Raw genomic sequence first — 15,536 nt, 5'->3', positions numbered from 1 at the left:
GAGCCGCGACCAATGACTCCGCAAATACTCACCTCTTCCCTGGCCGCCACCAGGCCGGGGCCGTTAACTCACCTGGATTCCAGGCCCAGTTCCGGAGCAAGGGTCTCAATCCGGAACTTCACCACTCCACATTATCCAGGGATGCTGCGTTACTCTAGCATATTCTGACATTTGTGTATTAACCAGCATCTACTACTTATACAATGACACTCTATTACTTGGTAAGCCCTTACTCGGTTATAGCAAATAATCGACACTATATCAGATACCATACCCCCACTCCATGGTATGTTATAGTAAGAGTTTACTGTACTCATTAAACTAATGAAATTATCTTTATTTCTTGAAAATCTTGCATGAAAAATAATGTTGTTATTACGAGTCTGAAACTCACTCTACCCTAATTCCCTATTGCCCATTAACGCATTATCTTTATTACACTATTTTCTATAACACAGAGTTTCTCATGAACACATCTGTCATGTTATAACAGAAATACCTATCCACAGTGCCAATGTAACTTCCCAGCTCTTACTACATAATTAGCAAACAAAAAATATCTCAAGCTTCTTCGGGGAGGGAATCAAACCAAAGATTATCCCAAGCCACAATTAGCTCAAATAAAATTCTTAAACATTTTAAATTTGATCCCTGCATGCATTTATAATATTTGAAAAGCCCCAATTAATTTAATGAGTTTCTAGTAACTTGAACATATGTTTTAATTCTTGGTGGAATAAGTGAACTGCTCTCTGCGACAAAGAGACTCAGTTGTTGTCTTTTACAGAAAAGCACAACCCTAATTGTGCCCTAAGGTTTGCTCTGCATTTAGGGCCAACATCAACATGGTTTGAACATATGTACACAACACAGCTCTGAGTAAAGTAATTGCAAACTTTAGTAGGCTGCAGAATTGCAAAAATTGTTTATCTCCTGACTACGTAAATGCCATCTTCCTTTCAGTGAATACTTGAGAAATCTGCTAATTAAGTAGTCATTTTATAGGCATTATTGATTATTTTGTTGCATTTTGCAGATATGATAATGTACTCTGATTCTCTCCATCACAAAAAATCAATATGTATCCTCCAGATGTAGCTTAACCTTTAGTTGTATGGACCCTGCTCAGTGTCATGTAGGATTTGGCAGATGAAGTTTTATGGCCAAACATTTTAGCGTACAAATACTTACACAAGATGGACAACCAATTGAGAGCCAACAACTATTTTTTTTAATGTAGAAATATAGGAGGTGCTCACGTGGGCCTGCAGCCTTGCTCATCATTCAAAATGATTATAGCTGATCAATCACTTCAGTGCCATTCTTTCGACTTTCTCCACATATCTCTCAATCCCTTTTACATTATTGAATATACTTAATGACTTGGCTTAATTGCCTTCTGTAGTGGATAATTTCCCAGGTTCACCATACTCTGAGTGGAGAACTGTCTCCTCGTCTCAGTTTTAAATGGCTTACCTCATGTCCTGAGGCTATGATCCCCCATTCAGGACTGCCAGTAATCAGAATATGTCTAATCCTGTTACAACTTTATAGGCTTCTGTAAGTGAAGGACAATGCACATTTTGTATTCTACACTGCTGTACCTGAACAGGAGGTTTCAGTGAGTGGTCTGCGACGACACCTCCCTCTTGTTGTCTTTCCCTACTTCCCTATCTATCACCATTATTGAAATGCTGTAATAATCTGTCTCTCTGTTTTTAGTACTAAAGTGGATAACCTCATAATTATCCACATTACGCTGAGTCTACTGCACATTTGACCACTCAGACCACTTGTTGAAATCACATTGGAGACTCACATTGGAGAATACATTTGTATTCACCTCACTGTCCAGCTTGCACCAAATCCTCTCTCTCTCTCTTTCGCACCCACCACCAACTACCACTTTGTGTTAGTTAGTTCCTTCATGGAAATCAAATATATATTTATTGGGAGAAGCTGTAGCCCAAAGCCCTTGGCATCCCATTCATTGCTACCTGCTGCATGGAAAATGATCTGTTTATTCCGACACTATTTCTTATCTGTCAACAAATTCCCAATCCATGCCAGTATATTAACTCCCATCCCATGCATCTTATTGGAACCTTCTTAAAAAGCTTCTGAAAGTTCAAATGCATTATAGCCACTGATTCTCCCTTCTCCTGCAAATTCTATCCACAAAAACCTAGCGGGTTTGTTAGGCATGCTTTCCCTTGCATAAATCCACGCTGATTTTGTCCAATTCCATTAATGCTTTAAAAATGATTTCTTGTTACATTGTTTTAAAATGGATTAGAGCAGTGATTCCCAACCTGGGGCCATATGGCAAATTTCAGGGGGGCCACAGAAATTTTTGGGGATTTAGGGGGCCACAGGTTCAATTAAATTTCAGTTCTAATAAATTTAAATCTATGTAGTTGAAATATTTTTGATGTTTGTGGACTGGAATAAAAGAGAATATATGTGCAATTAATAGACACTGATATTTTTATGGAAGGTATTATAATATTGAAGTACTTTTTTTCCGGTAATAATGTCAGGGGGGGCCACAGAAAAATTAAAAGATCCCAAGGGGGCCATGAGCTAAAAAAGGTTGGGAACCACTGGATTAGTGTATTTTCCCCACTATCGATGTTTGGTATTTTAGTCTGTAATTCCCTGAGGTGTCTCTCCTTGCTTTCTAAATAGCGGGGTTACCTTTTCCACCCTGTAGAAGAGTCCGCCCAACCTCTTTATCTCTTTTTACCCTTCCTACCTAAGTATTCAACTGTTCAGTTTAAGAATTAAATATCCAACGTAATGTTCCGTTCCTATCCATGGTCAGCCTACAGTCAGATATCGCAACAAGGCCATTAATCTACATTTGTACTGTTAACTCATTTACCTTGATGTTAATGTTGCACAGGGGTGGGAGATTGCAACCATCACGTGGTCCACCCTGTTTCGACTAATGCAATCAACCCGACGTGCACGAACAAGATCAAATAAAACAAGTTGACCTACAACTTTAGGCTGTGCACGCCATACACAAGAAGAAGAATGCTGCACACATCAAATCCAATGAGGTTAGACTAATTTGTTTTTTTTGCACCAGTGCCCTCTTTGCCTCATTTCTCTTTCTGCACCTTCCACTTTTAGTTTTACTTTTTCTATTATTTCTCTCCTTAGTTCTGTTCCTCTATCCTCCTGCACAAGGAGTGGCACAGTGAATCCTTGAGCATCAACATGTCAGGAAGGCTTGAGCAGTTCCTGCAGGAACTATACATCAGAAGGTGCAGATCCAGAGCCAGCAACATTATGGGGGACCCCTACCACCCCAGCAACGGACTGTTCCAGCTGCTACGGTCAGGCAAAAGCCTCCACTGTCATGCTGTGAAAACAGAGAGGATGAGACGGAGTTTCTTCCCACAGGCCATTAGGACTGTTAACTCTTATCTCACCAGTGACTAATTTACTGTGCTAATTTACTGTTGTGTTGTGTCTTTTTAAAATTGCTGTTTTCTTTCTATTATGTAAATACTGATTCTGTTCTGTAGTTTTTGGGCAATCTGCAGGCATTGCCACTTTCATTTCACTGCACATCTTGTATGTGTATGTGAGAAATAAAGTTGACTTGACTTGACTGAGCACTGGAGAGTTGGGGATCAGACTGGTGAGAGTGTGGAGCTGAGCCTTTTGGGAACCTCAGTGACAAATTGAGGGGTGGGGTTGAAGGATCAAAGGAGTAGTTATAGGACTTACCTGCTAGGGACGTTATCTAGGGATGGTTTAGTGAAGCATGATTGCCACCATTGATGATCGTTATTGGGACAACTTAGTCTAAATCCCCCAGAAATATTCCAAAAGGATCATTACACAGGGACATTACACAGAAATTAAGTCAGAGGCAGAAGGACAACTCGGAATGGAAGATGCTAGCAAAATGACCTGGTGTGCAACAGTGTAACCCTATGTTTTTGTTGTTGAATATTCCAATCACTCTGGGCTGTGGGTAATAATCGGGCTATAGTTGGGTTCTTTATTTTTTATTATTCACAGGCAATCACAGTGGCAGGTCACTCCAGGTATCTGCCAGGGGACAGTGGCAGATCTACCAGGTATCTGCCAGGGGACTTCCTGCACTCCACAAAATATGTCCTCAATACAACAATTGCAGGTAGGGCAGCATGGTGGCGTAACGTTAGAGCTAATGCCTTACAGTGCCAGAGATCCGGTTTCCATCCTAACTACGGGTGCTTGTCCATACAGTGTTTGTACGTTCCCCCCATGACCTGTGTGGGTTTGCTCCAAGATTTTCAGTTTCATCCCACACTCCAAAGATGTTCAGGTTCATACGTTAATTGACTTGGTATAATTTTGTAAATGTAAAATTATCCTAAGTGTGTATAGGGTTGTGTTAATGTTTGGGGATGCTGGTCGGTGTGGACTCGATGGGACGAAGGACCTGTTTCCATGCTGTATCTCTATACTAAACTAAACTAAAATTTACGTGGGTGTGACTGACTAACCAAAGTCTTATCCGATACTAATAATAATATAATTAGTAGTCATATAATAATAGCCCTAGCAATAACATATTGTATAGTATTATTATAAACCTTACAAAAATAAATGCAATACAATAAATTAAGATTAGAACAGTCATGTGTTTCATGGATACACAAGAAACTGCAGATGCGGGAATCTTGAGCAAGACACAAAGTGCTGGAGGAATTCAACAGGCCGGGCAGAATCTATGGAGGTAAATGGACATACGGCATTTTGAGGAGACCCTTCTTCAGTCTCATCTTTCACTGTGTTTCATTGGATACATTTGAAGGCAGAGTCTTGAGGGCTTCTCCTCAACATTGTCCATTAGCACTGCTTTCTTTCATTGGCTTCAAAATGCAGCTAAAAATACACTGAAAGTGTTGGAGAACTGATGTGATTTTACCCATCATTTGAAAAAAGGAGTTGATTTTGCTAACGTACAATATTGCAACCTTTGGTGATGATGATTGGCAACCAATTTTTAATATCTGTCCAAATTTTATTTTTGTTTATTTGTGGAAACAATAATATGGAGGCAGATAATACAGTCAGATGGCTATCATCTGATTTGCACTACATTACGTCAAGATTACTCCCACAGTTGTTTGTAGCTGAGATGAACTTGTCCATTCAATTTTGGTTTGATATACACCTGACAGGAGCAGTAGCTAGTTTACGTCAGATTTTTCTAATGTTCTTATCTCTTTTCTATTTATTTACAAGGCACAAAAGCTCTGATAAAAGCAAGCTATTAATCTTTGGCTTCCAGCAGGGGTGGTCAGCTAGTGGATCCATGCAATTGCAATCAGTCATCTGTCAACCAGTCTACTTACATTTTTAAACATGGTTGCACCATTTGTGATCCTCCATCAAGTTTATTCATGTTTAAGTACAAAGCGATACATTTTGTAAGGCTGATAGATAATGGATAAAGATGCACAGTGAACTTGTGATCTTCTAATATGCACTGGCTATGTCTTAAAGAGTCAGTATTACCATGTTGCACCTTATGTGCAACAGAAGGCAAAGGTAGAAACAATAAACATTGCAGATGGTAAAACACAGTGAGTATAATATATTGCATAAAACAATCTCAGACTGCATGTGGACGTGGCAGCATTGATCTGTGAAACTGTCAGCAACTTCCGATAGTTGTTCGTAGATGTTTTCCCAACTGCAACCCCATGATGGACTACTCATGGAGTACAGAACAGTTCCCTACCACTTAGAAAAATGAGCCACAGAAGCATCCTTCCGTAAGTTAGACATTCTGTGGAAACAGATTTTTCTATTGAGGCTATGGAATGATGCTGCCTGACACGTTGAGTTCCTCCAGCACTTTGCGGTTCGCACTTATGGTGTTTGTACCATCCCATTATTTTTATTTCTTTATTCTGTCAGTTTTACTCCGCCAGATGTTCTAGCATCTGCAATCTCCTGCAACTCATAAGTCACAACCAGTTGTATCTTTTGAATAACAATTTCAATGCTTCTGTTTAGATTTTCTACTGGTATGTTGGTTAACTACACTTAATAATGAACTGTGTGAAGATTTCATTGTTGACAACAGCTAACAGAGAATACAAGTTATTTTATTTGTTGCCCAAAAGCTGACTCTCTAATGAAGCAAGAATTGGAAAAGTAATATTTAAAGTTACATCATGGAACATAGGACCTGGAACAGTACAGCACAGGGACAGGCCCTTTAGCCCACAATGTCTGTGCCAAACATGATGCCGGAAGTGGCGGCGCTGCCTTGCAGCTGCGGCTCGCCTGCACTCCTCGCCTAGGCGTCTTTTCTTTTTTTTGGTTTCTTTTGTCCCTTTGTTGCAGTTTATTTTGGTTTATTTAGTTGTGTATGTGTGGGGGGGGTGGGTGTGGTATGTTTTTTGACTCTTCCTTCGGGGGGGGGGATGCGACCTTCCTGCCGTATCCCCCGTCTCCGTGTCCGTCTGCGCTGAGGCCTATCGCGGAGCTGGCGGCCTCCAACTGCGACCGACCTCGAGGCTGCAGAGGCAGAGCCAGGACTTACCAACGCGAGGCTGGCCGACTTCGGGGCTGTGATTGCGGGGCGACCCAACTTCCGACCCGACTTTGGAGCCTCGGAGGCTCGGCCGCGGGCCAGTGGACGACATCATCGGGAGCTCGCAGGTCACAGGTGGTGACCTGTTTTTCCGGAGCTCCCGCCACTACAGCTGCGTCCGCTGGACTGGAGGGCGGCAGCTTCGGCAGCTTCGACCGCCCCGGGCCGCGGAGTTTGAACCGGCCCATTTGCGGAGCACGGGTTCAGCCGCAGGACTTACTTACCATCACCCGGCGGGGTCACAACATCGGAGGCCTGGATTGCCTCAGCGCAGAGGGAGAGCAAGGAGGGAAGAGACAATGACTTTGGGACTTTAAACTGTGTTGAGTGTTTGTTATTTATTCTATGTTATGACTGCAGGCTAAACCATTTTGTTGCACTGAAAAGTGCAATGACAATAAATTGAATCCAATCCAATCCAATGCCAAGATATACTCTTATCAGCATGCACAAGGTCAATATCCTTCCATTCCCTATATATCCACGTGCCTATCCAAAAGTCTCTTAAATGCCTTAATGCTCTTAAATACTCTTAATTGCCTTCACCACACCCCCAGCAGTGCATTCCAGGAACTCACCATTCTTTTTGTAAGAAACTTGGCCTTGCACATCTCTAAATGTTGCCCCTCTCACCTCAAAGTTATGCCCTCAAGTATTTGATATTTCTATCCTGGGAATAAGGTTCTGACTGCCTATCCTTCTAGGCCTCTCATAATTTTATATACCGGTACTTCTCACCGGTCTCCCCTGAACCTCTTCCAATGCCGAGAATACTATTCAAGTCTGTCTACCTCTCCCTGTAGCTAATACCCCCTAATCTAGGCCCTAATCTAGGCGTCATTCTGGTATACCATGCTGCACCCTTTGCAAAACCGCCACATTGTTGCTGTGATGGGGTGACCAGAACTGCATGTAGTACCCCAAATACCGCCTAACCAAAGTCCTGTATTACTGCATCATGGCTCCCTGACTCTTATTGTCAATGTCCTGACCAATGAAGGCAAGCATGCCTTCTTTACCACTGTATCTTCTTGTGTTGTTTCAATAATAGAATAACAGTCCCTTATTTTAATATTGAAATCCACGGTTCTTATAACCAGAAGATATACAGGGGCAGGCAGATACAATCTGCTCTCCAGTTATCTGCATATGCCAGTGTTAAGATATCTTGTGGTATCTGTATTGTTTGAGTTAGTAAGTTATATCCATGGCACCAAATTAGATCATCAAACCCTTTTTGCTGTATTAGTGGCAGTCAGTAGTTTATGGCGGACTAAGCATGTTCTGTACCTGTGTTCTGCCCTTAAGAGTGATCTCAGAACTGTTACATTTGCCAGCAGTATGTTTGACTGTGTGATACCCCATCTATCCTTTCTGTGTCCAATAAATGTTGAACAATTATATTGAAAGTGCCCATTAGCTGCTTTCACTGTAATGAGGCACTTGAAAATAGTCGAACGTCTGTCTACCCAATTTTATTAGTCATCTAATTATGTTCTTGTGAGGTTTAAAGTGTTTAGAATTTTTCTGTGCATGTTTGGTAAAATAATGATGGGTATCAAAAAACCCTATATGAAATAGGGTTTAGGTGACTGGGACAAATTGTGTGGTCTCATCACATGGGCTTGCTTCAATTTGCATTTGTTTACATGTCTGAAGCTACCTTAAATGATGCATGAACTCTATAAATGTTCATAGAATTAAAATTATGGCAAGCACAATTTCAATTAGGGTATATTATTTCAAATTAAATTGCAAAATTCTTCAGGAAAGTGCGATTTAATTCCTCTGGTAATGAGCTGCTTAAGGCATAATAATTTAGTGTTGGAAAACATGACAAATTTTAGATTTTTTTGTGCAGACAGGGCCAGTCTCTGTATAAATATGACAAGAACTTCAATATATATATATGTATATGTGTAGGAAGAAACTGCAGATGCTGGTTTGCAGCGAAGATAGACACAAATTCTGGAGTAACAAAGCAGGCCAGGCAGCATCTCTGGAGAAAATGAATAGGTGATGTTCAGGTCTGAAGAAGGGTCTAGACCTGAAACATCACCTATTTATTTTCTCCAGAAATGCAGACTGACTTGCTGAGTTACTCCAGTGTTTTGTGTCTACCTTCAATAAATAAAAAAATAGAAATAAAAATGTATAGATATACATATAAAACACTTTTAATGCTGTAAATGCTCTAATAAGAACAGGTAGTTCTGAGATAACAATAACCTGAGCAAGGGATTCAGCTGCAGAGAAGCTGAGGCAGGGGCAGAGTTTGGCATTTGCTGGGACCTGCAATCACAAACACCAGGATTGGAACCGCAGTTCCAAGGACTATACTTACTGACAGTAGTATTTGGAAGGAGCTGTGAATAACCTCCAGGTATTGAAAGTCGACGATGCAGCCAGTCACTGAGATATAGGTGCGGTCATCCAAGCTTTTGCTGGCTGAAGCAGTCAGCTCCTTCCTCACACACCCAGGTCCATGCTCCCTCCACCATGAGCGGTGCATCGAGATATTGAAGGTCATCAGATCACTGTCCTGCAAACATCACAAAAGAATACAATTGAAATCCATTTTTTACTTGAGCTTACCATTAAAATCATAGTTGTGGACAAAGTGAAACTATTGATTGTGTTTGACACTCTTTATGCATTCCCATTATCGTAATTAAGACAATAAATGGAGCAGGATGTAGAAACAAAGAACTGCCGATGCTGGTTTCTACCAAAGATAGACACAAAGTGCAAGAGTAACTCAGCGTGTCAGGCAGTATTTCTGGAGAGCATGGATAGGTAATGTTTCTGGTCAGGACCCTTCTTCAGACACTGCTTCAGACAACGGGAGCACACTGCTTTGTTTGTTTCCTTGTTTGAGAGGAAGCTGCCAGTTTCAGCCAGTGTTTCAGATTCAATTTCTTGAGCACCAGAATTAGCACAAATGACGTGAATTCTTTGACTTTAGGTAACCCCTACACAATTCCACCCCTTCACTCACTCCCCCATAACCCCCCTTCCCCCACCACACTCTCTTCAACTCCCCCCCCCCCCCCCCCTCTCCCCTCCCCTCCACCACCACCTATATTCCAAAACAATTCGCACCTCGTCAATTCTCCCGCTACACAATTCACTACTCTCTAATCCTTCAGTGACACACATTGTGTGTGTTCATCTCGGGCCTGTGTCCAACTATCTGCCTATCACTCCCCTCCTTCCCTCCTCACCCGTGTTCACCTATGGCCTAACATAGACACAAAAAGCTGGAGTAACTCAGCGGGACAGGCAGAATCTCTCGAAAGAAGGAATGGGTGACGGTTGAGGCCCTTCTTCAGGGTCATGGGAAAGGGAAACAAGCGATTCGACGATGATGTAGCGAGATACAGAACAATAACCATATAACTATATAACAATTACAACACGGAAACAGGCCATCTCGGCCCTTCTAGTCCGTGCCGAACACGTATTCTCCCCTAGTCCCATCTACCTGCGCTCAGACCATATCCCTCCATTCCTTTCCCGTCCATATAACTATCCAATTTATTTTTAAATGATAAAATCGAACCTGCCTCCACCACCTTCACTGGAAGCTCATTCCACACAGCTACCACTCTCTGAGTAAAGAAGTTCCCCCTCATGTTACCCCTAAACTTCTGTCCCTTCATTCTCAAGTCATGTCCTCTTGTTTGAATCTTCCCTACTCTCAGTGGGAAAAGCTTATCCACGTCAACTCTGTTTATCCCTCTCATCATTTTAAAGGCCTCTATCAAGTCCCCCCTTAACCTTCTGTGCTCCAAAGAATAAAGACCTAACGTTCAACAATGAATGAAAGATAAGCAAAAAGTGACGATGATAAAGGAGTTTAGCTGTTAGCTGTTTGTAGCAAAGATCTTAGAGCAGAGCAAGATGGGTTACTCTCACGCAAACGTGTAGTACGCTCATGGGCGGATTCATGGGTGATTATAGGACCCATTTTAGCGACCAGTCCCCACCATCTTGTTCCGCCATCTTGCTCCGCCATCTTGTTCCGCCATCTTGCTTCCGGCCAAAGATCGGATCTTTGTTTCCGCAGCGGGAGAGGGAGTGTGGGGCCTGGGGAGAGGGAGAGGGAGTGTGGGGCCCGGGGCAGCGGGGAGAGGGAGTGTGCGGCCAGGGGAGAGGGAGTGTGCGGCCCGGGGCAGCGGGGAGAGGGAGTGTGGGGCCCGGGGCAGCGGGGAGAGGGAGTGTGGGGCAGCGGGGAGAGGGAGTGTGGGGCCCGGGGAGAGGGAGAGGGAGAGGGAGTGTGCAGCCCGGGGCAGCGGGAGAGGGAGTGTGGGGCCCGGGGCAGCGGGGAGAGGGAGTGTGGGGCAGCGGGGAGAGGGAGTGTGGGGCAAGCGGGGAGAGGGAGTGTGGGGCAGCGAGGGAGAGGGGAGTGTTGGGGACCGGGGAAGCGGGAGAGGAGTGTGGGGAAGCGGGAGAGGGAGTGTGGGGAAGGGGAGAGGGAGTGTGGGGGCACGCTGGGCAGCGGGGAGAGGGAAGTGTGGGGCAGGGGAGAGGGAGGGGGGGCAGCGGGGAGAGGGAGTGTGGGGCAGTGGGAGAGGGAGTGTGGGGCAGTGGGAGAGGGAGTGTGGGGCAGCGGGGAGAGGGAGTGTGGGGCCCGGGGCAGCGGGGAGAGGGAGTGTGGGGCAGCGGGAGAGGGAGTGTGGGGCAGCGGGAGAGGGAGTGTGGGGCAGCGGGGCAGCGGGGAGAGGGAGTGTGGGGCCAGGGGAGAGGGAGTGTGGGGCCCGGGGCAGCGGGGAGAGGGAGTGTGGGGCCCGGGGCAGCGGGGAGAGGGAGTGTGGGGCAGCGGGAGAGGGAGTGTGGGGCAGCGGGGCAGCGGGGAGAGGGAGTGTGGGGCCAGGGGAGAGGGAGTGCGCGGCCCGCGGAGAGGGAGTGTGCGGCCCGGGGCAGCGGGGAGAGGGGCATAGGAGGGGGGGGAGACATTGAAGTGAGGGGGCAGGCGAGGGAGTGCCGGGGGGGGGGATAAGGCCTAATGTGTGTGAAGTTGCGGGGAGGTTTACAATGTTTCTTATTTAATGTCCCTTGTCTAGTCTGAAATAAAGTTCATCATTGGATCAGAAGAAATATAATTGTGTGTGTTATATGATTATATACATTTATATCACATTCATGTATGTGTGTTTATAAACATTTTATTCTTTAACAAGAATTAACAGAATTATGAACTAACAGAATTACGAATCTAACCCTATATCACGCACAAAAACTTCCCCCGCAATGTCAATTACCCTGCGAGTCGGGTCGGGTCGGTTCCGTTACTACAAAATCAACTCAAACACTGCTTGTAAGCCATTTAAAAAGAAATGATTTAAAAAACATTAAAAAAGACAATTACCAGAGTCAAATTTTATTCTTGACAAGAAGTATGAACTGACAGAATTATGAATCTAACCCTATATCACACACACAAACTGTTGCCCCGCAACATTGATTACACTGCGAGTCGGGTCGGGTCAGGTAGGCTCCGGTTACTAAAATGGGCGGGGAAAAATGCCCAGGATCCCCTCCGTAGCGTACTACACGTCAGCCCATTGTATTTCGCAGGAGTAGCCCATCTTGCTCTGCTCTAAGATCTTTGGTTTGAAGGGTGAAAACGAGAAGCTGGTGTGACGTGTGGGGGAGGGATAGAGAGAGAGAGAATGCTGAGGTTACTTAAAGGTAGATAAATCAATATTCATACCACTGGCTGTAAGTTGCCCAAGCCTGCCTATGGCCTGCCAGGCTTTGTCCTGCCCCTCCGCTCTTCCAGCTTTCTTTCCCTCCACCCCTGCGACCAGTCTGAGGAAGAATCCTGACCCAAAATGCCACCTATCCATGGTTTCCAGGGATATTGCCTGACCTGTTGAGTTTCTCCAGCTTTTTGTGTCTTTTCTTCGCACAAAGAAGGTCTGCTTGGGTTCCTGATTCTGTTTGGCACTGAGTAACTGCTACAGGAATTGTCTCAGAATATAAATTGAGGACAGGACAGTGCTTGGCTGCTGTGCTCTGTATGGTGATAGACCTGTCTTAGATCACTACCTAGATTGTCAATGAAGCATCATCAGTTGAGTGAGATTCCTGTGGCTGATTTTTCCCATGAGTAGGCACTCCCAGCAGCTCCTAAACCTTAGCTCTCGACTGTATCATCCAAATTTCCTTACAACATGGGGGGAAGCCATTTCTGCTCATGAAGTTAATGCTCGAGCAACCTAGCTAATTGTCCATGTAGCCTGTTCTTCACACATTCCCCCATTCTCTCAGATTCTACCGCTCACCTCTACACTAAGGGTAACATACAGTAGTCAATCAATCTATTAACCTGCAAATCTTTAGGATGTGGGATGAAATAAGAGCACTTCTGGGAAACCCACACAGTGGGTAGACATGGGCAGCAGGCCCAGGGCAGCATCAGTGTTTGCCAGTTCCTCTCTAAGTTGCATCCTCTGTAAGTTGTGACTTGGGAACATATCACTGTTCCTTCATCATCATTGGACCTAAATCCATGAATTCCCTATAAAGTAGTAATACAGTAGATCTAAATTGTGGAATTTCCCTTTTAAGCAGAGCTACATAAGTACGTCCATCAGACAAACTGCACAATTCAAGAAGGTGGACCACCAGTACAATTCTGCAAATAAATTCAGGTATGGATTTCTCTCATTGCCCTCTGGAGATTAATAGCAGGATGTTTTTTTTATTTTCTCACATGTCTCCTGTCCAACAATCATCCAGACTAACATAAATGCTGCTTGACTTGCTGAGTGTTTCCAGCATCTTCTGATTTCCGTAAAGTGGATATGTCACTGACCCAGAGGAATAATTCCTCATCCTTTAGTCATCAAGGTCGGTAAAATATTTGATTAACGTACTAATAGCATGAATTGAGGCCTTCTCTCCTTCAGTTACCTGCTGGGATATTATGCAGCCACCATTCAATACTTTACTGAATAACCAAAGGGTTGTTTACATAAGTTCAGGTCATAGGAGTTCAGGTCATTCGACCCATCAAGTCTACTCCGCCTACATCTTGCCTCCTGAGATTGATACACGCCATTTAGCTCAGGTTGTGAGAGTGACTTCTATCACCCCACCCATCCCCCTCCCCCCATCATTCCAGCCCCAGGAGAGACTAGTTCCCACCCCCAACCTACCACTTGTGTGTGACACTCAGCTTCATACACCCCACTCCCAAATTGGCTCAGTTGAACCTCAAATGAATAGGCTCCTTGCGGTTAAAATTTTCCTTGGAATATTTACCTAGGCATATTATTAAATTAAGGTAGCACAGTGGTGCAGCGGTAGAGTTGCTGCCTTACAGTGCCAGAGACCGGGTTCTACGAGTGCTTTCTGTATGGAGTTTGTACGTTCTCCTTGTAACCTGCATGGGTTTTTCTGTGATGTCTGGTTTCCTCCCACACTCCAAAGACATACAGGTATGGGGGCTAAATGGCATAATATAATTGTTAATTGTCCCGAGAGTGTAGGATAAAGTTAGTGTAGGGGAATCGCTGGTCGGCACGGATTTGGTGGGCTTAAGGGCCTGTTTCTGTTATTTCAAATGCACATTGTGGTCTTCAAGCATTATTTAATCGAAACATTGTTTAAAATAAAAAGCTTTAAGAATGCTGATGCAAAGTTTACACATGGTTTAACCTTGGACCTCATAGAACAATGGAAAAAATTGCCTTGCATTCAACAATGACTGAATCGCAATGGAAGCAAATCAAGACAGCAGTTCAGTCACCAGGCCTGTCACGAAGTATGATCACAATCACAGTTCTGCAAGCTTTTCATTTCTATATATATTTAAAAAGTCATGATGGCAAATTCACATAATTTAATATTTTAACATCTGCCTTCCGTCACTTTGGTTTGCACGAGGTAATTATGATAGATTACATAGTCAGCCTCAACACAATTTGAAGCATAGTTCGAATGTCGACAAAGCAGGTCTCTGAAGACGTTTACTATTAACCAAATGCATAAAGAACACTCAGTGTTAATAAATCTTTTGGTATTCCATGACATGAACTCTTACAGCCTTTTCCCACTTTGGAAAAAATAAACATTGGGGCAGAAATGTTGCAGCATTGGATGCACCCTTGTATTTTGTTGGTTCGACCTTCCCAGCTCCATAAACCAAACAAGCAGTTTTAAGTGTAAATAACGACAGGGTAATAAAAATATGATATCTGAGATCCAAGCAAAGAGAGCACCGACTTGGCTTTTCCTTAACAATAAAATGGAAGAACTGGAAAGAATTGGGAAGGAAATTAAGATCCTGAGAAGGAGAATAAAACTAGGTTTTCAAGGATAATTCCCGGGATGGTGGGACTGTCATATGCTGAGAGAACGGAGTGGCTTGACTTGTATACTCTGGAGTTTAGAAGGATGAGAGGATATCTTATTGAAACATATAAGATTATTAAGGGTTTGGACACATTAGAGGCAGGAAACATGTTCCCGATGTTGGGGAAGTCCAGAACCAGGGGCCACTGTTTAAGAATAAGGCGTAAGCCATTTTGATCGGAGATGAGGAAACACTTTTTCACATGGAGAGTTGTGAGTCTGTGGAATTCTCTGCCTCAGAGGGCGGTGGAGGCCGGTTCTCTGGATACTTTCAAGAGAGAACTGGATAGGGCTCTTAAACATAGCGGAGTCAGGGGATATGGGGAGAAGGCTGAACGGGGTACTGATTGGGGATGATCAGCCATGATCACATTGAATGGTGGTGCTGGCTCGAAGGGCTGAATGGCCTTCTCCTGCACCTATTGTCTATTGAGTTTGTCCAAGAACAGGATGACCATTATTTGGGACCCAGGTGCCCTGAGATGCCTCTATTTATTAGATTAATTATATAAATAGACAAATAATGTAATCATAATAGCTATTATTAAATTGCTTACTT

The 15,536-nt window shown here is 43.8% G+C and overlaps 1 protein-coding gene across 4 annotated transcripts in view; it reads right to left on the bottom strand.

Annotated features, from left to right (window-relative positions):
* nkain3 (sodium/potassium transporting ATPase interacting 3) overlaps positions 1-15,536 on the bottom strand; it is a 492,740-nt gene that overhangs the window by 77,235 nt on the left and 399,969 nt on the right. For all 4 annotated transcript variants that reach the window (XM_033019791.1, XM_033019790.1, XM_033019792.1 and 1 more), the window contains exon 4: positions 8,958-9,155. In XM_033019791.1, the coding sequence (XP_032875682.1) occupies positions 8,958-9,155 (198 nt within the window). The remainder of the gene's footprint in view (positions 1-8,957; positions 9,156-15,536) is intronic.

The sequence above is a fragment of the Amblyraja radiata genome, chromosome 4, assembly GCF_010909765.2.
Source record: "Amblyraja radiata isolate CabotCenter1 chromosome 4, sAmbRad1.1.pri, whole genome shotgun sequence".
Lineage (NCBI taxonomy): Eukaryota > Metazoa > Chordata > Chondrichthyes > Rajiformes > Rajidae > Amblyraja > Amblyraja radiata.
The sequence above is the reverse complement of the archived record's forward strand: the minus strand, read 5'-3'. Positions and strand labels throughout refer to the sequence as shown.